General features: G+C 40.8%; 1 protein-coding gene across 3 annotated transcripts in view; it reads right to left on the bottom strand.

Moving 5' to 3' along the window:
• LRIG3 (leucine rich repeats and immunoglobulin like domains 3) overlaps nucleotides 1–21,094 on the bottom strand; it is a 49,964-nt gene extending 28,870 nt beyond the window's left edge. For 2 of the 3 annotated variants that reach the window (XM_025926729.2, XM_086712942.1), the window contains exons 1-3: nucleotides 20,542–21,094; nucleotides 14,870–14,941; nucleotides 14,584–14,658 (exon numbers count right to left, since the gene is read on the bottom strand). In XM_025926729.2, coding sequence (XP_025782514.1) covers nucleotides 14,584–14,658; nucleotides 14,870–14,941; nucleotides 20,542–20,786 — 392 coding nt within the window. In that variant the 5' untranslated portion in view covers nucleotides 20,787–21,094. Of the gene's footprint in view, nucleotides 1–14,583; nucleotides 14,659–14,869; nucleotides 14,942–17,367; nucleotides 19,321–20,541 lie in introns of those variants that run through there. The other variant, XM_086712943.1, reaches the window with a different exon arrangement.
• Between the last annotated feature and the right edge of the window lie 1,578 nt (nucleotides 21,095–22,672).

Raw genomic sequence — 22,672 nt, 5'->3', positions numbered from 1 at the left:
CAAAACAACAAAAACAACTTACTGAGGGCTGTGTGTGGAACAGACTTGTTGCCTGGTGAGTCCCAGCCACAGGTGGCAGGCAGAGTGGCGGCCTATTTCATGATGGGATCTCTTACATGTCTTACTGCTCTGATCCTCCAACCTCCAGTCTGGTAAGTCTAAGCATGATTGCTAGCCTCTGGAAGGGCTAACAGGTACATAAGCTGAGGTGAGGCAGTGTCCTCCTCAGTGTTCAGATTAGATTTAATTGCCCTGATGCTGCCCTGAATCCCCACTCCTTCTCTGCCCAGTAGGTCTTGCCTCCTAAATTCTAGAGACTCACTGTTTCAACTCTCCAGAGGGTAACTTCCGGTCTTCTGTCCATGTCAATCACCGGGCTTTGAGTTTGGAGGAGGAAGCTGGAGGTCTCACTCCTTCTTATAAAAGAGTTTTAGCCTTTCCCCCATTTTCAGTCCTCCTCTGCACCCGAACCCTTATAGTCTTTGAATTTCTGAACTCAGAATGGTTCTGCAGAAAAGAAGTCTGCTGCTTTTGGACTCCACTCCATTTTCTCTAAGTCAGTTACAATTTGTCCATTTGCGTGCAAAATTTTTATGACATCTCTCATGTGGATGGTCTCCTTTCCTGTTTTATCTTTGTTCCTATCTGTGTGCATTTTCTTTTTAGACCTTTACTTCCCTTTTAAGGGAGTTTTAAGGTGCAGGGTGAAATGAATTCAGTTAGTCCACCATGCTTGATAGGAAGTCTTCAACAGAACTCTAATGAAGAAAAATGGATTTTCTCTAAAAACCCCAAAATAAATCACAAAACCTTCCCTCAAAAAAGCTACTGTAATTTTTTGCTAGAAAAAAATCATCCAACTTAGATTTGTATATTTTAATGAAAAGTTAGCCTATATAAAGGATTTTCATTTAAGATGATGCTACAAAGCAGAAAACACATTATTTTGAACCTCAAATTAAACAGTTCTCATATAGAAAATTAATTCCGTACAAAAACATCAGGCTAAATTAATGTTATTTTATTTACTGATATGGTTCACAGACGAATGGACTAAGAACATCTCAGACACCAAATATCTTGATTTAACCAAGTATTTAAACTGTCCTTGTGGGGCACGGCACCTGATTGGCTCGGTCGGCAGAGCATGTGACTCTTGATCTTGGGGTCATGAGTTTGAGCCCCATGTTCAGTCTAGAGTTTACTTAAATAATTTAAAAATAAACAAACTGTCCTTGTGAATAAGACACAGAAAATGTGGTGATGATGATCATACAGGCAATTGAGCTCACATCCCTTAACTTTTGTTCACAGACTGACATGAACCTTTAAAGGAAGCTGCTAGATACAAAATCAATGTACCTAAATCTGGTGGATTTCTATACACTAATAATGAAGGAGCAGAAAGAGAATTCAGAGAACAATCCCATTTACAAATGCACCAAAAATAATAAAATAGGAATAAACTTAACCAAAGAGGTGAAAGAGCTATACTCTGAAAACAATAGAACACTGATGAAAGCAACTGGAAACAACTCAAAGAAATGTAAAAACATTCCATGCTCATGGACTGGAAAAACAAATATTGTTAAAATATCTATACTACTGAAAGCAATCCATAGGTTTAATACAAACCCTATCAAAACACCAACAGCATGTTTCATAGAACTAGAACAAACAATCCTAAAATTTGTATGGAACCCCAAACTGCCAATGCAATCTTAAAAAAGAAAAACAAAACTGGGGGATCACAAGCCCAGAATTCAAAATATACTACAAAGCTGTAGTAATAAAAACAATATAGTACTGGCTGCAAAAAAACACACAAAGATCAAAGAAAAGAAAGCCCAGAAATAAAATCCCAATTATATGGTCAACTGATCTTTAACAAGTATATGCAATGGGGAAAAGACAGTCTCTTCAACAAATGGTGTTGGGAAAACTGGACAGCTACATGCAAAACAAGGAAACTGGACCACATTCTTACACCATACAAAAAATAAGTTCAAAATGTAATTAAGACCTAAATGTGACGTCTGAAACCATAAAAATTCTAGAAGAGACCACAGGAAGTTATTTCTCTGACACTGCCTGTAACAACACCTTCTAGATATGCCTTCTGAGGCATGGGAAGCAATAGCAAAAATAAACTTATTGGATCTACATCAAAGTAAAAACCTTCTACACAGGGAAGGAAACAATCAACAAAACTAAAAGACAACCTACCAAATGGGAGAAGATATTTGCGAATGACATATCTTATAAAGGGTTAGTATCTAAAATACATTAACAACTTCTACAGTTCAACGCCTAAAACCTAAATAATCCAATTAAAAATGGGAAGAAGGCATGAACAGACATTTCTTGAAGGAGACATCCAGATGGCCAGCACACATGAAAAGATGCCCAACATCACTCATTATCAGGGAAATGCAAATCAAAACCACAAGGGAGATATCACCTCACACCTGGCTAAAAGCAAAAACATGAGAAACGAAAACCGTTGGCAAGGATGTGGAGAAAAAGAAACCCTCTTATACTGTTGGTGGGAATGCAAACCGGTGCAGTTACTCTGGAAAACTGTATGGAAGTTCTTAAAAAGTTAAAAACAGAACTACCCTACAATCCAATAATTAATTGTGCTACTGAACGTTTACCCAAAGAATATGAAAACACCCCTATGTTTATTGCAGTAGTATTTACAATAGCCAAATTAAGGAAGCAGTTCAGGGTCCATTGATAGATGAATGGATAAAAAGAGCTGACACACATATACACACAATGGAATATTACCCCGCTATAAATAAGAATGAAATATTGCCATTTGCAATGAATGACATGGATGGAGCTAGAGAGTGTAATACTAAGCAATATAAGCCAATCAGAGAAAGAAAAATACCTCATGATTTCACTCATATGTAGTATTTAAGAAGTAAAACAAATAGGGGAAAAAAGAGAGACAAACCAAGGACTCTTTAAAGTACAAATTGATGGTCACCAGAGGGGAGATGGGTGGGGGGTTGGGTGAAATAGGTCACGGGAATTATGAGTACAGTTAACTTGATGAGAACTGTGGAATACATGGAACTGCTGAATCACTGTATTATACACCTGAAGCTAATATAACACTGTACTTAACTACAATGGAATCAAAATTAACAACGAAACAGGGAAGCTGCCAGTGGCTGCAATTGGGTCTGTGGCCCTTGTGCTCTCAACATTCGTATGAGCATGGACAGATGTAGGAATAATCAAATGCAAATGTCCTAGAATTAAACGTACACGTCATCTATTAGATGAATCATGATGCCACAACTCTCAATGTACTAAAATGATGGTCTAGAAGCAATTAGAGAAATTAATTTGGGGTAAGTGTTTTGAATTTTTAATTAATCATTTTTAAAAGGCCTATGTGAAAGAAATTCTCATGAAAATGACAATAGACCTGGGGAGCTTGGATGACCACAACTCAATATGAGCCAAAAATACAACACTGTCCTTAAAAAGTCAACACAATTTTAAGCTTCATTAATGTCCAGTAATCTGGTCAATGGGCATGATCCCACCGTATTTTGTGGTGGACTTACCTCAAATATCTTGTCTGGGCACATTTTACACTGTCACAGTTAATGACGTATGAATAGGGCAACTTTAAGAATCTAGACCTGTACTGTCCTGGACAACAGCCACCGGCCATGTGTAGCTATTTAATTTTAAATTAAATAAAATTAAAAATGGAACTTTTCAGTATACTAGCCACATTTCAAGTGTTCAATATGCATGTGTCTAGTAGCTACCACAGGTGACAGCACAGATACAGAGCATTTCCATCAATGCAGAAAGGGCCACTGAATACCACTGGTCTAGACTCCATGTCATATAGGAAAGGATAATTGGAATTTGAGCCAGTAAAAGAGAAGGCTTTAAGAAAACCTCATGTTTTATGACCTGTAGGTATTATTATGCAGAAAATAGAACAAAGTTGTTTTTCCCAATACAGGGAACTAAGGCTATAGGTAAAGGCAGGGGAAGAGCTCAGCTTAACAAATAAAACATCCTAGTAACTACGACTATTCACAGTGGAATGGCTTGTCACCAAGAAGTGAGGCTTTGTCCCTGGAAGTGCTCAAAGGGAGGCTGGATAACCTCTTTTTCCAGAGATCTCTCCATAGAGAGAAATGTGTCTTCCCATTCTAAGTTACTAGGATTGCACGCAGATAGTCAAAACCAAGAAAAAATGGGTTGTGACCAGTTATACAATCTACCAAACTGTTTTTAATTCCCCTCATCCTTTAGTGGACACTTAAATGGGGATGATGGTGAGGAACTGAAAGCAAAAAAGACAGGAGGAGGAGAAAAAAAGAAGGATTTATACAATTGACTACTTTCCTGATTCTGCAAACATCTATTCATCTTTAAAGAGTACTGCCTCTATTCCTAGGCCAGTACCTTGTTCAGGATTACATGGCAATTAGTGACTAACTTCAAAAAGCATCTTGTTTTTTTTTCTAAAAAAAAAATGTTCGTTTTGATTCTATTCCAATGTTTGTTTTGGAATAAAAACATTTAAAATCGCTCATGCACAGTAAAACTGACCGTCCAAGAATATACACCATGTTTATCCTGTGTTGTAGGGTACCTGCAGCATGAACGTTACCTCGATATTTCATTTTGCCTTCAATCTCATTCTAGAGACTGGTCTATCTACTGGCTAAAGCTTCAAAGGGAGGAAGGGAGACTCTCAGGCAGGTGATTTTACATTTATAATTGCCTCTCCTTTCATGTTTCGAATTTAGTACTTATGCAACTTTCAGCCAAGGGAAGAAGCAGTGGTACAGGTTAGAGGCCTGTTTCACTGTTTTGGTCTATCCAACTAGAGCCATGAGCCTCTCATCTGTGGAAGATGGCAGCGATACTGAAATGAGGATGAGAAGGAGGAAAAGCAACTAGGCCAGGAGAGAGACATGTTCACTCTTGCCACCCCATCATGAAAAGCAACTGGCTGTGACTTTATTGTCTTGTCTGTCTTGGCAGCACAAGCCTCATTCAGCACAGAAACATCTCTGGCAGAAGTCGCACTTGATCCTTCAAAGCAGCAATCGAAATGGCTAGCATGAAGTTGTGGGGAGATGAGAAAATGCTGCAGGTTCAGGTAAACATCGGTAATACACGAGTTTTGGGGGCAAGCTATGCTGGAAGGACAAGTTCAAGGGAGCAGGGAGTCATTTCTATGGGGTCCGAGTACCACCACTCAAGAAAGATGTCCACTGGGTCACTACATCAAATCTGAGACTGTTGTTACCTTGGAAAAAGCAAGTGTTAATAGTGAAAACAGTTCTAAGTGTGTATGGAGAGGCATGAACAGAAAGGTTAACTGAACAGTGTCTTCTATAATTAACTGTATACGGTATTAATTAGGGCTATCCATTTGGTCGTTCATTCAACAACCATGCACTGTCTACCAGGGGCCAGGCACTCACGCTAGAGTTATAATTGGGATGAAAACACACACACTCTCAGCTTTTATGAAGTTCCATTCTGGTGGGGAAAATGGACATTAAAAAAATCACACATACAGGGTGCCTGAGTGACTCAGTGGGTTGAGCGTCCGACTTCGGCTCAGGTCATGATCTCACGGTCTGTGAGTTCAAGCCCCGCGTCGGGCTCTGTGCTGACGGCTCAGAGCCTGGAGCCTGCTTTGGATTCTGTGTCTCCCTCTCTCTCTGCCCCTCCCCTGCTCATGCTCTGTCTCTGTCTCTCAAAAATAAATAAATGTAAAAAAAAATCACAAATACACAACTGACAAATGTGACTGCAGGTATGACAGCATCATAGACACTGTAAATAAAGGTGACAGGAAAATGTGTCACGTGAAACCTAAGTCTGACTTAGCAAGAGTTAGGAAAAGGGTGAGTACTGTGGGCAGAGAGGAAAGTGTGCAAAGGGAAGTGACGCAGAACAAACTGGCACGCTCCTAAAAGCAAGAGCTGAGTCTGGAGAGGGCTCAGCAGGGGAAGATTCAGATCGGGCAAGCGCCTTGTAGGTCTTGTGAAAGATTCTGCTCTTGACCTAAGAGGAGTGGGGAATTCCTGAAGGGTTTAAAGAGCCACGGCATGATCACAAATGTTTCATATCTAAATTGAGAATTCAAACACCTAGCAAACCTGTATTGTGGGGACTGGTTTATGATTAATTGTAAAGATAAACGTAGAGTGTAACAAACACATCTTTGTGTACAATAAACTCTTTTATGTGCAAATCACATATAAACATTTAAAAATCCAATAAAAGAATACAACTTATCATATTAAGATGTTTATGTGTTTATTTTGTAAGACTTCAGCTTTATGAGCTTATTTCCATTAAACACAATAATGTCTGGGTTATTTACACTGGTAAAGGCTATAGCCTTCAGATGCAATGTCCTTTAAATACAAAGACACTAGTCCATTCATCCACATCACTAGAGCAGACATTTAGGGATGAGTTCTTCAGTTAAGGTGGTCAAATTCTATGGGCTCATCTACACCCACAAACGGGTAAAGATGATATGGTTTATGTCCACTTAATCAGAACAAAGCTCCCAGATTCCCCAGAAACTTAAGATTCTAATTTTGGCTAAAGCTTCTTCCCATTTCCCTAATTAACATGACACATTGGTAACCTTCTTTCAGACGCTGACTTATATAGGTTTGGTTTAAAAACAAACTATTTGAGCTTTACCACAGTTACACAGTTGCTTAGTTACATCATCACTTGAAATTACATCAATCATCGTATGTGAAAACGTATGTAATGCTTGCCTTCCTTTTATGCAGCTTTATCTGAGTTATAAACTATTCAAATATCAACACGCTTTAAAATCACAAACTGAGTTTGAGGAATTATTTAAATCAACTCTGTGCCATACAACCACGCAATGGTCTCTTGAGTCACCATCTCCCAAAGATGATTTTATTAGTCTGTAACAAAAAATGCATGCTTATGGATGAAATTCCCACTCAGTATGGTGTTGGCTTCTAGATCTATCTATATATATATTCTGATATATATATATGTATTCTGATATGTGTATATACATATCATGATATATATATTCTGATATGTATGTATATATATTGATACATATATTCTGATATGTATATATATGATATGTGTATATATATTCTGATATGTATATACATATTTTGATATGTATATACATATACACATATCAGAATACTGCAAATCTGATTTTTAATTTTTTTTATTTTTTAGAAAGAGAGAGAGAGAGCGTGCACGGGGGAAGGGCAGAAAGAGAAGGTGACACAATCCAAAGTAGACTCCAGACTCTGAGCTGTCAGCACAGAGCCCGATGTGGGGCTCGAACTCACGGACCATGAGATCATGACCTGAGCTGAAGTCAACGCTTAACTGACTGAGCCACCCAGGCGACCCTGCAGACCTGATTTCTAATCACTAGTTCAACTCCACCCTTTTCATCATACAGAAGTCAATGTTTATATGATGCCCACCCTGTGGTCAATTTCCTTTTGTGGGAAAGAGAGATGTGGCCCTAACAGACAGCAAGGGCCAGAGCACAGGATAGTTCTAAGGATGGATGGATAGCAGGTATTTGGCAAATCGTAACTGTTAATGATCAACAGCACATTATTTATCTTCATGGCATTTGATTTTGAAAATGAACATGGTTTAGTGACTTGAAAAAAAGGAAAGAAGATTCTGTGCTTCAATGAAATGTAGTCATTCTCCTGATTAACAAAAACGTCATTTCCTCCTCCAAACCTGTAAAACACTTAGGTGCATCACTACCAACTTACCCATGTCTCCTTTCCTTCTGTGGACCTCACTCACCCTCACGTTCCACACACACTGAAACTACAGCTCTCTTCCACACTGGGACAGCCCTAGGCATCTCTCCATCATTCAGGGCATCACCCTACTCGCAGCATGCCCTTATTGTCTGTCTTCCCCCGTTATTCCTTATTTAAAGTCTCTTGAGGGCAGAGGCCAAGTCCCATTTTTCTTTGTTCCCTAGCACTGAGCACCTAGGTGGTGTTGCTGGGCACCCCGAGCAGCTCAAAATCCACCTACAGACACACAAGTCCTCAGGGTAGAAATGCTGTTCAGTCATTACAACTGAGTTTTCACCAATTCTTTGAACTACTGGAAGAGAGCAAAAGTTTTCCACATAAACCACTCCAAATGCAAACGCAAAGTTCTACCTCCCTCCCTCAACTATGTGGCCAGGATGTTTCTCAATCCTGCCTTCCCCCTGTAACCCTCTGGCTCCAGAATCCACTCTGGCCCTGCTGCAAGTGCTGCTGCTCGCACCTTTCAGAGCCGTCTCCTTCTGTTCACTCTGCCATTTGATCCTGCACCGGAACCACAGGAGATGGAGGGGCAGACATCTCACACCGTGTTTACAGATAAAGAAGAGGTGACGAAGTCGGCCTGAGGTCGGGCAAGTCACTGGTGTGAGACAAGACAATGTGTGCGCCCCATTCCCAGTTCAGGTCTTTCCACTGTTGTACAACGGCTCCACGGTCTCTCTCCTGACTCAGATATTTAACGAGCACCTCCTGCGTGCCAGATTCTGGGCTGGGCTGCTGAGGGACTAACAGCTCAGTAGGACATGAGTCCTACCCTGGAATGAGACATGTGACAAATGCCATTGGAGAATCTGAGGGAGTTTCAAAACCGAAGGGAAAAAGCCACCTTTCTTCTCAGAATTCCATATATCATGCAGGCCACACAAGCTGCCAGCATCCCCAGATGCCCAGGACTGTTCCTTGCAGCGGGTAAATCACATTAGACCTCAGGAAAGGGCATAATCCCCGTACTTCCCCACATCCCAGAGCATCCCCGGTACAGGAGGGCACGTGATGCAATGGGCCCCACGTCACACCACGTCAGGCTCTAATGTCAGCACACGAGGGGAAAACAGCTATCAATAACACACCCTTGAAGATCCCTTTAAGACAACAGCGAAGTGTTCTTATGCAGGCATATTCTCCCTCCCTGAGTCCTATACGACCAGTTTTGCCTTAAGTGTTGGAACAGATCGATTATGTATTTTGTTATTGTTTCTTATTTTGAATTTTCAGTTCAGGACCTGATGAAGTAGTTCACATGTATGCTGGGCCCAAAACCTGAAGACCAAAGTCATCCCAGGTAGGCTGAGATATTCAAACTAAGAAAGGCAAATAATGAAGGGGGGCTTTTATTTCCCACACACTTCCATCTCAAACACACTGCAGGGCATGCACTCACTGGCTAGAGCGGGGAGCTGAATCCTTTCACTACTTAAATTACTTCTCTTGTTCTTTCTTTTACTTATTACTATTGCTGTTGTTATAATTTATTATTATTTACCAAGCACGCAGAGTTGAAGACACATTAAGTAAAACATACATATGCTTGGTCTTCACTGTAAGTTTTTAGGTACTGGTATAGACTAAGTAACAGGAAATCTGCCTGAATAATGCTAAGTGCATGTGGCTTTCCATATATACTCCTTAATTTGTATACCTAATTAAGCACCGACTACATGCTATTCATCTGCCAAGTGCTGGGGAAACTAAGAGCAGGCCCACAGGCCCCAAAGTATACTACAGGAGAAAAGTATGAAAAAAATCATTTCATTACCATGTAGGAGTTGGACATACAAGGCGGGAGGGCCTGGATAGATTAGGGGAGGCTTAAGATGACCCTGACCCCCAGGATGCTGCACATGACCCTTCCCTCACCTTCAGGCCATGATTCAAGTGTCATCTTCTCAGCAGACCTCTCCCTTCATCCCCATTTAAAGTGTTTGGGGTGGCTTTGGGCTCCTGGGTGGCTCAGTTGGTTGAGCATTCGACTTTGGCTCAGGTTCCCTGAGTTCTCATGTTCCCTGAGTTCAAGCCCCATGTCAGGCTCTATGCTGACAGCTCAGAGCCTGGAGCCTGCTTCAGATTCTCTCTCTCTCCCTCTCTCTCTCTGCCCCTCCCCCGCTTGCACTCTCTCAAAAATAATAAACATTAAAGTAAAAAAATAAAAAATAAAACTGTAAGCCCCCTCTTGCCACAAACCCCTATTACCTCAGCTCTTTTTTCTTCCTAGCCCTCACTACCTTCTGAGCACATTTTTTATTTTACTTTTTTGTCTTCTTCCATGAGAAGGTCAGCTCTGTGAGGGCAGGAATTTTGTCTGTTTGGTCAAAACAGTAATCTCAACCTGAGACGGTACCCAGCACATAGCAGGATTTGGCAAATACTCAGAAGCCTTCCTTGAACATATTAAAGGGCATCCGCCAGGGCTCTTCTCTGTTCTTGCTTTCCCAAGAGATAAATGCCAGAACAGCATTTATCAAGAAACTGAAGTAATCTTTAAACAAAAAAAATTGTTAGTGTCCTCTTACTCCTCACTAGAAATGGAAACTTCACAGCAGTGACTTGTCTGTTTTGTTCACTGCTGTGTCCCCAGCACTTAAAACAGAGTCTGGCACTGTGTATTTATTCCACGAATTTCACTTGGGTGAATGATCATCATCATCATGATCACAGCTCATATTCACTGAGCACTCAGCATATGCCAGATGGTTCTATCTGTATTCTCTTTTCAGATCCTCACAACCCTAGGAGGTGGGCACTGTTATGATTCTCATTTTGTAGATGAGGAAACATAGACAGAGACTTGCCCAAGATCTCAAACCTAGTAGATGGAAGAACCAGCAAATAATTCCAACTTAAGCTTTGCTTTAATCACTGTTCTGCTGCTGTGACACAGTACTGGCATCACTCTTGGGCTACCATAGTGGTTCCCCCATCATCTGTCCCCTCTACACCACCCTCCGGCCACCTTCAGGACATCCTCCACACTAAAGACAAAATGACACCTTCAGATAGCGAAACTCATCACTTCATTCTGCCTTAAATCTCTCCATTGGCTGTCCATTGGTAGAGTACACATTTTGAGGTCCCACCAGCAATGTTTATAATAACCACCCTCGAAGGATGACATTATCATTTCTAGAAAAATTACAGGCTATAAAGAACATGATGGGGTTGGGAGAAATGCTCTACCCTTGAGATAAGAAATAACGAGAAAAGGCTTATTTGATTATAACTGGATTCCATCAGCGGTTCCAGAAATACTTACTGAATATCTAATCAGAACCAACTAGGTAGATGTGTTAAAATGGATATTCCTGGGCCCCACCCAATCCCATTAATTTAGAATCTCTAGGGAGAGGGTCAGGAAATAGACATTTTTTAACAAGTACTCTGGGTATTCCTTTGACATTCAGGGACCTAAGTCTTTTCAACTCTAACACATAGGCAAGAACTTACATGTTGAGCAATGCTATATAAAACCACCAGTATCAAGGCCAAGATCTAATCAACTTTATTTAATGACCAGTGAGAACTCTTTTGTTCAATAATAATGTTATGTAACAATAATGTTATATAATTCAACAAAAATGCTCTAACTCAAAACTGCCCGAACTCAAGCCATAATTTTTACAGATGTCCAATGTTTGAGTGGCTCATGCTGCCTCACAGGAGGTCAGAACTACCATGTCTGGTGAAATTAACTTATTTATGCCAGGTCAACAGTTTTATTCTTTTAAGTTTGTTTATTTTGAAAGGGAGAGGGAGAGGAGAGAAGAGGAGAGAGCGAGCGAGCGAGCATAAGCAGAGGAGGGGCAGAGAGAGAAAGAGGGAGAGAATCCCAAGCAGGCTTCGCGCTATCAGCACAAAGCTGACGTGGGACTCCATCTCATGAACTATGAGATCATGACCTGAGCTGAAACCAAGAGTCGGGCGCTTAACTGAGCCACCAAGGTGCCTTATCAGGGCAACAGTTTTAATGTATGTTCATTCCAAACATTATTGCATTTCTTCCCTTAACATATAGCATCCTGCCACGGCTACAAATTAGAAAAAAAGAAAAAAAAAATCACACAAACCATGTGCTGCCTCTAGCATGTCAAATGTGCTCTGGGTGGGATTCAAAGAAAAGCAAGTCTATTCAGGTCTTTTACATTCTGACAGACCCCTAAAAAGGTTAGAGATGAACTTTGTTAAGGGAAAGTTCAATGCTCATCCAACCACCATCCCAAAGACCCTGGTATTTTACCAGGCTTCCCTGACATTATCAGAAGTGGTCCCTAAACGAATTCATCTCTGGACCTGGGATGCTGTTTGCTCCTGGCTCCTGAAGATGAGAGAAGGTGAAGGTCTCACCAGGTGCTCTTCTCTGCCTCCAGCTAGGAAGGGTCCCCACTGCACAGAGCAGCAAAGATATGGAGAACCAACCTTAAATCTTTTTGCTCAAGCCTCCCAACTGATTTTTCCTTTCCTTTAATATGTTTCCAAATGATTTAACTTGCACAAATGACCCCCAAAAACCTATTTTCCTCCACAAATGTTATGAAAAAACAAAAACAAAAACCAAACACCTTGATCAAAAAGAAGTCAAACAGTCCTGAGACCTACTTTGAGAGACATGGTGCTTAACTGTGGTGCCATGGCAAGTTTCTAATCTAAGCCATGGGATGTGGTTGAACAATCTCTTTTGAAATTTCAGAAATTTAAGTACTGATCTAATGTTCAAGTACTTCTATATAAAAGAAAATGCTCTGTCCTATACAACACAAGACAGAAATTAACAGTGCTTCAGAAACAATGACCGTGTACTGCAATATCGAAAGAGGACTACAGGAGAAAACAACACATTTGTAAAAGAAAACAGCCAGAGAAATACATTTTTCAACATATTTTATAGGCATGAAAACAATTTTTCACTACCTATATTGAATTAGCAGTCCCATCACATAAATAATCCTTTGCGGATGCTGCGTAATCTAGGTAATAAATAGGATCTCTCATTACATAAAAATGAACAAAATAATCCCCGGTCAGACATGCTGCAACACATTAACGGGAAAGAAAGTGAGAGTCTTCAAGTTCAGTAAAAGATTATTCAGCGCTCACTAAAGTAAAACACAAATGAAAACAGGGAGGACGGTTCAAATTTCGAAGGCTTCTGTCTTTCCAGAGTTCTTTTTCAGTTTTCAAATTATAAAGGAAAGCTTGAAGTGTAATTAAAATCACCTAGGTTGTTTATTTCCAATAGAAGTTTCTAATTTCCTTACAAGTTCTTACGATTTCAACTCTATACCAAGCCAAAGAGAAGACTGTTTTCCCCACCCCACCCAGATTCTAAAACTCCACGGTGGACCCTCTCAACCATGAAGCACCCAATGACCCTCAACTCAAGACTCTCTTGAACATGCTGACAGAATCTGCCAATACACAGGACAAGAACAGCAGGGGGAAGAGGCATTCCCTGGGATTTAGAAAGGCCCCACTGGTCCAATGCGAATAGCTAAAGCTGTTTAAGATACCAAAACCAGTACTCCATTTCGACACCAAATTCTTAAGCAATTATGAAAGACAAAGAAAACAGGTATTAATGCTAGCATAAAAATGTTTCTTAAATTCAGTGTTTATTTGTCAAATACCAACTCCTTTTTCTTTCATTCCTTTCTGTTTCTGATCTTTGGAAAAACCACATCAGTATCAAATGTCACTTAGTTCTTATTCAAACAGAGGAAAGCAGACACAGCGGCTGCACTCGTGACTTAGGTGACCTGGGCCCTCAGTAAAACCCAACCTCTATAAATCACCAGATGTAAGCAATTGGGTAGTGATCACTTTAATTAATTGAACAGCTTTCCTGAAATTTACTGTATAATTTCAACCCTCACAACACCTTTCCTAGAAGCAAGCAACAATGGTGGTTTTTTCTTAAGTTGTATTAGGAAGGAAAACATTTTAAGCTCAATGGCTTAAATATATTTTTAAATTATTCAAGATCATGGTGGCAAGCTAGTTAAATTTTAGAAATTAAATGTTGCACATCCTACATGCTACCCTTAAGTGCCGAAAGTCAAAATTATGCCAGAACCTCTCCAAAGCATGAGTATAAACATGTTATTTGTCCTAAAAATACAGGAAATTTAGCACAATTTTAATTTTATTTGAAAACTCATCTTTGTAAAGTAACATGCAGTGGTGTTTATAACTTCAATCACGTACTTAATTTTAACTGTATAAAGCTGATATTTTGATTTATTGTCTCTGAACCTCGATTTCTGCTACAGGTACCACACTTAAAAGAGAATACTTCAGTGTCTTATTACCAACTCCCACTTCTCACAAAACAACTCCAATCACCCTCCACCAGGAACTATGTAATACCTAACCCACAGATCCCATGCCGACCACTGAGCAATAACCAGAATTAGTCCTAGTCTACAGGACATCATCCAACACCTGTCTCTATGAGGTGAAAGCAGCTCTTCTGAATCTTGGAGACCAGTTCAGCAATGAGAGCAACACATAAAGTGTGTTGTTACAATGGTACTTCAAATTTGGGAGAAAATGGCTGGAAAACAAGTCAACCAATTTAAAAAATGCTTCTACATTATCTATAGAAACATTCGTATTTTGCTTGTAAGACCTTTACTCTAGCAGAACTGCTACTACCCATGGTCCTTGCAAACATACACACAAAATCCTAAGGTTCACTTACAAGGAGAGAAGTGTAATATTTGCTGAGACTGGTCCTAGATTTGGAATGGTCTCCAATTCATTGTTGTTCAGTTTCCTTTAGGTGCCAAAAAAAAAAAGGGGGGGGGGGAGAAAAAAAGACAAAAAGAATGCTGATTAGATAATCTGTAATTCACAGAGGTAAAAACTTTATAAAATTAAAGATACCTCCCAAATTAAAAGTTTTTAATAATTTACTGTTATCTAAATGTTTATAGTTAAGTGGTATATTTTATTCAACCTCAAATAGAAAGTAAAATAAGACTCACACTTCTCGAAGGCTCTGAAGGTGGCTCATGGAATTTGCCTTGATTAAAGACAGTCTGTTGTGACTCAAGTCCCTATGAGAAAACAAAAATAAAGTTATAGGTGGTTTCAAAAACAAATCACTAACGGTCTTTAACAAAGTGCAAGACAGTTATGAAATATCTCTATCAACACTAGTGACAACATAAGAAATAACTGGTTCATCCTTTCCCCAAACTAGATGGTAACCAAATGCCAAAATCAAAAATACAAATTCTGAGGACAAAATTAGTTCAGGAGGCTGGCAGATTCAAGTGCTTTGAGCCTACAAATTTTTAGGAGATGTTTTTTGGCACAAGGTGAACAGATCTTTTGTGAACTGGTTGTTTTGCTTCACCCTCCCCATCCCCTACCATCTCCTCGCTTCCAGCCTGATATGATGAAGTCATGGCCTATGAAAAGTGGCTAATTAGGCAGGCTGCTGAAACTCAAATCTCTAAAGAAACCTTTTTATTATTATCATAAAATTAAGCATCGGTGTCTTTATTACAGTCAAACAAAATAGAAATTGCTTTTTATACATATTTGTTTCTCTGGGTTTAGGCACCAAATTATTTCAAGTACCATTTTGTGTGTGTGTGTGTGTGAGAGAGTAGGAAGCCACCTGAATTCTACTTTCCTGAATTTCCCAAATCTCAGTATCTGATAATGTAATGTATAATTTAAACCACATAAACCACCTACAAAGTAGGCTGTATAGAAACCTATGATCAGATTTTTTTTCAATCATTAAATACATCTGCTTCTTACTCAAAGACTTAACCTGAGTAACAATTTCCATAAGACAGCATTATTTTTAAGAAAGCAAAACAAAACTTCTACTTATACAATATTGTAGGCCAGGCCATCATCTGAGCATTTAAGATTCAAGAATTTTAAAGAAACCCAGTAAATATTTGATGGCATTCCCTTTATGTGTTAATAAATTGAATGTGCGCCTTCCACGTGGTATAATGAAAACGAAATGGTTGGAACAGCCATCGAAAATCAGGCTTACAAGCAGTATGGCTTAAAGCTCTCCCACTGAAGGAAGCTTACCAACCCTTACCAAATTAATTCTTTCAGTGTTTAAAAATGAAGACTTGTAACTAACCCAAGTTTTAGGTAACCAAACTTGACTGGAGAAAAGCATGAACCAAAAATAAAGGGCCGAAGAATCACATCCAGAGAAACACAGTGTAACTTGGTGCACATCTATTAAGCTAACAATTAGAAACCAGCAATCCTTTCAAGTCTTTGAATTTTTATTTTGAGAATAAACCTGGATTTCTCTATTTCACCTAAATAGAAAAAAAAAAAATCTGCAAAGGTTTTATTTGAAACATGTTTGCTTAAAGACCTACCAGACAGTAACAGACATGAGTAGATTTGTTCTGGTAGAGTTATAACATGAAAAAAAATCTGGCACAGTCTTTAAACTATAAAAATCCTGCAATTACAACCACTGCTGTGCATGCTCACCACGCTGGAGCCAGACACTTTCCCTCACGGCCCAGCTCACGTCCGTCTGGAGTTCATCAAGGAACCCGTGGGCCCAACAACTCACGTTAGGATTCAAACAAAACCTGTGTGCTTTTAGCACCACAGACAGTCACGGATTTCCCACAGGGTTTCAAAAACAACCAGTGAAAAGAGTCCTTCACCTGGGAGGTAGCCTGAATCAACAGAGAGTCTCATTTGGATCCACTTAACTAAAGAACATTGAACCAGCATAAAACTGCGTCCCTGATTGTTTCAATTTTTAAAAGGAAAAGGGGAGCCAAACTGGCATTGCCATTTAATACAGGTGGTTTTCTTTTTAATTAGAAAAAACTAAAACCACACTCTTCGCTTCGTTTTAAACATTATTTCATAGGGCAATCCTGTGAGAAAAGAGAGCGAGTGTTGAGCTTTTTTTCAACCAGTAATGGGATGAGATCTCCAACAAAAGACCTTTAAATGAGAAACTGCCTTCCAAGAACTATGCACATGCTGGGGACCACTCATTTCTGATCCAGAAGCGGGAACTGGCAACCTTAAATATTTCAGTTATTGCAACACACTTCCATTCCTGAGTTTTGTGTACTATTAAAACCACATTATATGTGGGAGGAAAAAAAAAATCACCTCTTAAGTGACTTTTACTACTAAATACGTAAAGCCACGAATCTTTGAATGCATCTAAATTTAGATTTAATACAGTTTATGTTTCAGAAATGATTACTTTCCAGTTAAAGGATGTCACATTTTCCTCAGTCTTCCCTATATTGTTTTTATGGCTAAACCACATTAAAAACAAACACAAGTCATACAATGTCGATATTTTCTTAAACCCGCAAGAACATTCAGGGAGAAAAGCAGATTCTTCATTTTTAGGGTTCCATTAATGAACACCTTCCCCAGAAAACCTTACTAAAAAACTCTGTAGAGTGAGGTTAATAAATGTGAAAAGTGGCGAGGCAAGGAGGTGTGAACTATTTACCTAGAACTCAGCCGGCCAAATACTTGAAAATTAAATGCTACATGGTAGAGAAAAGTCTTCCTGCACGTTAGCAAGCAAATAAATATACATGAAAATAATTCATTTACAACATTTGGTTCCGGCCATCATTTTGTTCCTTTTAGCATTTGGAAATCTGACTTCCAAGTCAAATTTTAAAATGCAAATCCAGCTCAGCTTCTTAATCAATCCCACTGGGGCCTGCAGAGCTGCAAATTCAGCAGAAATCTGGAAAGCTGAAAAACAAAAAGCCAGGCTGTAGCTGTTTTAAGACACTGATCCAAAGTGACTCATAAATCAGCCTGCTATGTTCAAGTTTTAGTCTGGAAAATACAGAAAAACAGCTGTGAAAACCATAAGGCCCATTACCCCCACTCCAGCCCCAATTCTGGTACCGAGCAGACGATTTCTAACAGGAGAACACTAAAGCCACACCAGCAGAAAGTACCTTTTGGACTTTCGCCTCAGCCCAGCTAACTCAAACATCTCTGTGTGATAAGATAATTCTGAAACTCCATTGAGATTTTAATACGTTTAGCTCTCACTGGCAATTGAGCAACTTCTCTGTCTTTTGGCTAAAGTAACATACTCCAACAAGCACTCCTCTTTGGGTTCAGAACTTTGTAAGTGCAAACTCAAAAGATGTAAACTCAAGTCTGCCTTTAAAGGCAGTTTGTAAGCAAAGACTTCCAGTAGTTACTGTTTTAAAAGCCACTTTCAGTAAAGTACTACAAGTTACTTTTGGAAAAGAGAACTACGGTATTATTATTTTACAGCTCAAACTACTCAATTTTTCACACACGAGATTCTTAAGGCAATACATTACAACCGAATAAAGTGAACAAACTACATACGCACGTACATTAGATTTTAACTCGCAAATTCAACAAAAGACACAAAACACAAAGTTTTCCTGAATGGTGCTCTCATCAATTAGTCCTAAGGCAAATGTTTACTATCTTAATTACCCGAGAAAGAGTTAAGATACGGGAAAGAATGATACGTACTCTTCTGTTTAGTTCTCAACTCTGAAACAGTCTACTTAAACGCTTTTATAATTGTGTAAAATTTAAGAAATGGTGATCTTATGCCTCCTGTTCCAAACACCAAGTAACAGAGAAGTAAAGCCCAATTCCACGTGTTTTTCTGCTCCTTTCAAAGGTGGAGCTAGGAGACCTCTAGAGCTTTAGGAACAAAAGAAACATTTATAATAAAGAATTTAGACCGCATGGCTTGGTGACAACTACAAAGTTGGTTAAAAGTCACACAAGTACAAGGATGACAGAACTGTCCAATGAGTGATCACAGTGGGGCTTCTGACAACAGACCTGGTGCTTATTTATACAAGTGGAACTTATTTTCACATATATTTAAGGAATGTGTACTTGTACTGAGACAATTTACTGCTGGCGGAAATGTAATTAAAGATTGTGCTAACCAAATAAACTGTAATTTGTTTTTAGTGTGCCACCAAATTATCTGCAAAACAAAATCCTAATTAGGTCAGCTACTTTTAAGACAACGTTTCAATAGATATCAAACCCCTTTTGGTTTAACTCAACTTCTAATCAAGACCAATACAATTATTTTTTTTTTTAAGACATCCAAATTCACACCAAAAATATATATTGCACACTGGCATGACCCAATAGACTACTTGGCAATGAGAAACTACTAATATAAGTTTGGCGAATGATTCAAGCATTTCTAAACACACCCCAGGAAGGACTATTCATTTTCTTTTTCTCATCTCTCTATTATTCATACATGTTCACCTCCAGTCATTCAAATGTTCAGTTCCATATGTTGTCAATAGAGCCATTCACATTTCATGAATAAGGCAGCATGACCTCCACAAGAAGCAATTGAACAGAATTAGCCACAACTAATTGAAAGTCTTCCTGCTTCGGGTTAAAGCCCTTATCTCCTTTCAATTGTAAAAAAAAAAAAAAAAAAAAAAAAAAAAAAAAAAAAAAAAAGACACTATTAAAACATCATAAGAGATTAAATCATCTAAACCTTTAATTCTACTTTTCTGTTAAAGTAAGGTTTATTAACACAAATAATGTGCTTTTGGGGCCAACAGTCCCACAATTCACAAATAAAGATTTTGATTAGCGCAATGATTTAAAAACACAGTTTCTTAAACTACCAGACTAAACTTTCTACTACTATTACCAGGATGAAGGCAGAATTTGCGTTGCAATTCTGCTAGGCCCAAACCTAAGGATTAAGGATGGACTGTATTTCAACTTTTTTAGACAAGATAACTTTTTAATTTTTTTTGAGAAACACAAGTTTTGATTATTTACATTTTACACAAGTCCGCCAATTTTAACAAAAGACTGGGGCCTGGAGAGCCTAAGGAGAGGACATTTGGAAAGAATCAGCCTTTCCAACTAAACTACATTTTCTTCCTTGTTCTTCCACGCAGTTGGCAGTGATTTCAAGTTTTCAGACTTCACAGCTAGCTTCCAAAAACTTGCATAACAGCGTCCAGTCCTCTGTCCTAAACTGTTTGCTGAGAAGCTACAGAAATCACGCCCTTCGTTCTGAAAACTAGTTCCTTCCTTTCCGTATCTACTCATCAGTCTCGCCGACTTCTTACCGGAACCAGGATGCGTTACAATTTGGTGGAGGCTTTACGGAATTTCTTATAGGCGAAATTAAGCACAGGGGAAGAGCAACAAAAGGATGTCTACTACAGCTTGGACGGAACTCTGGCGAGGGGGACTTCTCAAAGGCTCACTCAGTTACTGGTTAGGAACAGTAAAGGGGGCCAGAACCAGTTAGAAACTGTAGTTGAGCCACAGGATCACACACTCAGGGAGAACTGCAAACGCCGGTAACACGTAGGTTGCCACCTCTCCTGTCCCGCCCTCGCAGGGGAACGCAGTAGAATCCCCTTGGCAGGCTCAAGGCTCAGGACCCAGGCTCTACCCTTCGGAGTTGTCAGCAGCTCCCTTCCCCCGCCCACCTGCAGCCAGGCACCGGGGTAGAGAGACTGAGGCCTCGACGGCTCCTTTTCCATCCCCACGGAGCGCCTCTCGAGGCCTGGGCCAAGAGCAACTGCTCCAGAAGGGCCAACTGAGCGCCGAGCCCCAGGCCCCTTGCGAATCTCGAGCGGCTCCCCCCAGTGCCCTCGAAAATACTTACAGCCGAGCGACCCACGGCGGGAGCGACTCGGGAAGGCGCGCCAGCCGCTGGCGACTGCAGTCCAGGAGGTCCCCGAGGCAGCGGCAGGGAGCGGGACACAGGCGCTCGGCGGCGACCCCAGAAGGCTGCCCGAGTGTCCCCGAGCCGCCGCGACCGCTGCCCTCGGCCGGGCCCAGCCGCCCCAGCACCGCGCACAGCAGCAGTCCCAGCGCCACCGCCGGCGCGCAGAGCCTCGGCGCGCCCATCGCACTCTTGCGGCCCCTAGCTCGGCCCAGCGCTCCGCAGCCGGCGCGCGCTCGGGGCTCGGCACAAACTTGCAGCTGAGAGTGGCCGCCCGCGCTCGGGGCCGCGTGTGCGCGCCCTGTCCGGCGCTCCGCGGCAAACTCCTTTATTTTACGCCCCGCAGCGAATCCCTTTCATGCCCCGGAGCAGCGAGAGGAACACCGGAGAAGACGGCCAGCTGCGACGGCGTTGCAGCCCCAGCAGCGTCGGAACGCCGAAGCCCCTCTCGCCCGCAAAGAAACTTTTTGCCTCCTCCCCGCCGCGGTGCGTGAAGTCCCGGCGCGGTGGAGTCGGGAGGCGGGGCGTGCGGAGCCGTCGAGCGCCCATTGGCCGGCCAGGCCCAGTCGCCCCGAGTCCACGTGACAACAACAGGGCTCCAGCCCCGGGCGGGAGCGCGGGAGAAAGTGGAGCTGAGATTGTAGGAAATTTGGAGTTAGAGTTTCCAGCCTCTCCGGCCAGCAGTCTCCACTACGTCCTGGGAAACATATATCAAATGGAGTTGAAGAGAAAAAGGGAGTGTGCAAACAACTGAACACATCATTAGGCCAGCTCTCGGAGTTGGAGGTATTTTGGCAAACTTGAGAGGAGTAAAGTTAGTCCTGTTATCAGGAAAGTTTTCAATTCCAAATTAAAAAAAAAAAATTAGAAATTATCCACAGATGTAACGATGGTTTCAGTAAAAATACGGTTCCCTTAACATTAATAATGGCTGATTTTTTCACACATATGTCAGCTCTAAAGATAAAAATAATAAAATGTAAAAGTCATGGCATTGGAAACGGTATATGGCGTGGAAATAGCCAGCCTTAGTGCATTGGGTCGAGCTGGGGGGAAATTCTGGGAAATGACCTTCCAGTAAACTGTGATTGGCAATCGTAGAGCGTATGCAATAGCTAGGAATAATAAAAATAGTCAACAGTCATTTCAAGGCAAAATGAAAACTAGGACCTTGGAGGAGGAGGTTAATATAAGCCCCATAATCTGCCTGGGCTTTGAGTGATGACAAATTCTGATTGAGAATGCGATCAGGCTAAAAGTACTGGTATACCTGCTTAGCTAGGGGGTGTGGGGACGGGGGTTGGGGAGTGGGGTAGATTCAGGCATATAGGACTTCCCCAGTGAAGTCTGTGTCCTGACTTACTCCTGCAGGTGGTTGGGGCCACAGGATGTTGGAAACCTCGGAGATAATCTGTGAACATCCTCCTCCTCTAGGTGAGGATATATACCCAGAGAAGGTAACTAATCTGTTTGTGGTGAAAAAAGGAAGCTTATTTGAAACTTCAACTTCTGCGGTCGTTGTTTCTTGCAGGCCATCTGCCAAAGCATTCCTTAGGGACTGCTTAAACTGTTCATTATTGAGGAGTGGACGTAGTTTGTCCAGTGGAGACTTTAACTCCAATTTCAGTGCTCTTTGATTTCTACTGCAGCAAACCACCTGTTAATAAGCACTCCCATTCTTGGGGGAGAGTAAACACTCACTTTGAAGTTGAAGAACACTTTAGATATGATATCCTATCCTCCTCCTTTCAGTACTGTTAGTGTCAACTCCACCACTTTTTTGGATGATGTACAATTAAGAAATATTTATAACGATGTCATCTTGGTTTTTTTTTTTTAATTTTTTTTTTCAACGTTTATTTATTTTTGGGACAGAGAGAGACAGAGCATGAACGGGGGAGGGGCAGAGAGAGAGGGAGACACAGAATTGGAAACAGGCTCCAGGCTTTGAGCCATCAGCCCAGAGCCTGACGCGGGGCTCGAACTCACGGACCGCGAGATGGTGACCTGGCTGAAGTCGGACGCTTAACCGACTGCGCCCGCCCCTATGTCATCTTGGTTTTGAATGATT

This window comes from Puma concolor, chromosome B4 (genome assembly GCF_028749965.1).
Source record: "Puma concolor isolate L17-30 chromosome B4, mPumCon1.1.hap2, whole genome shotgun sequence".
NCBI classification, from domain to species: Eukaryota; Metazoa; Chordata; class Mammalia; order Carnivora; family Felidae; genus Puma; species Puma concolor.
Note: the sequence above shows the minus strand (reverse complement) of the source record. Positions and strands in the feature narration are given on the sequence as shown.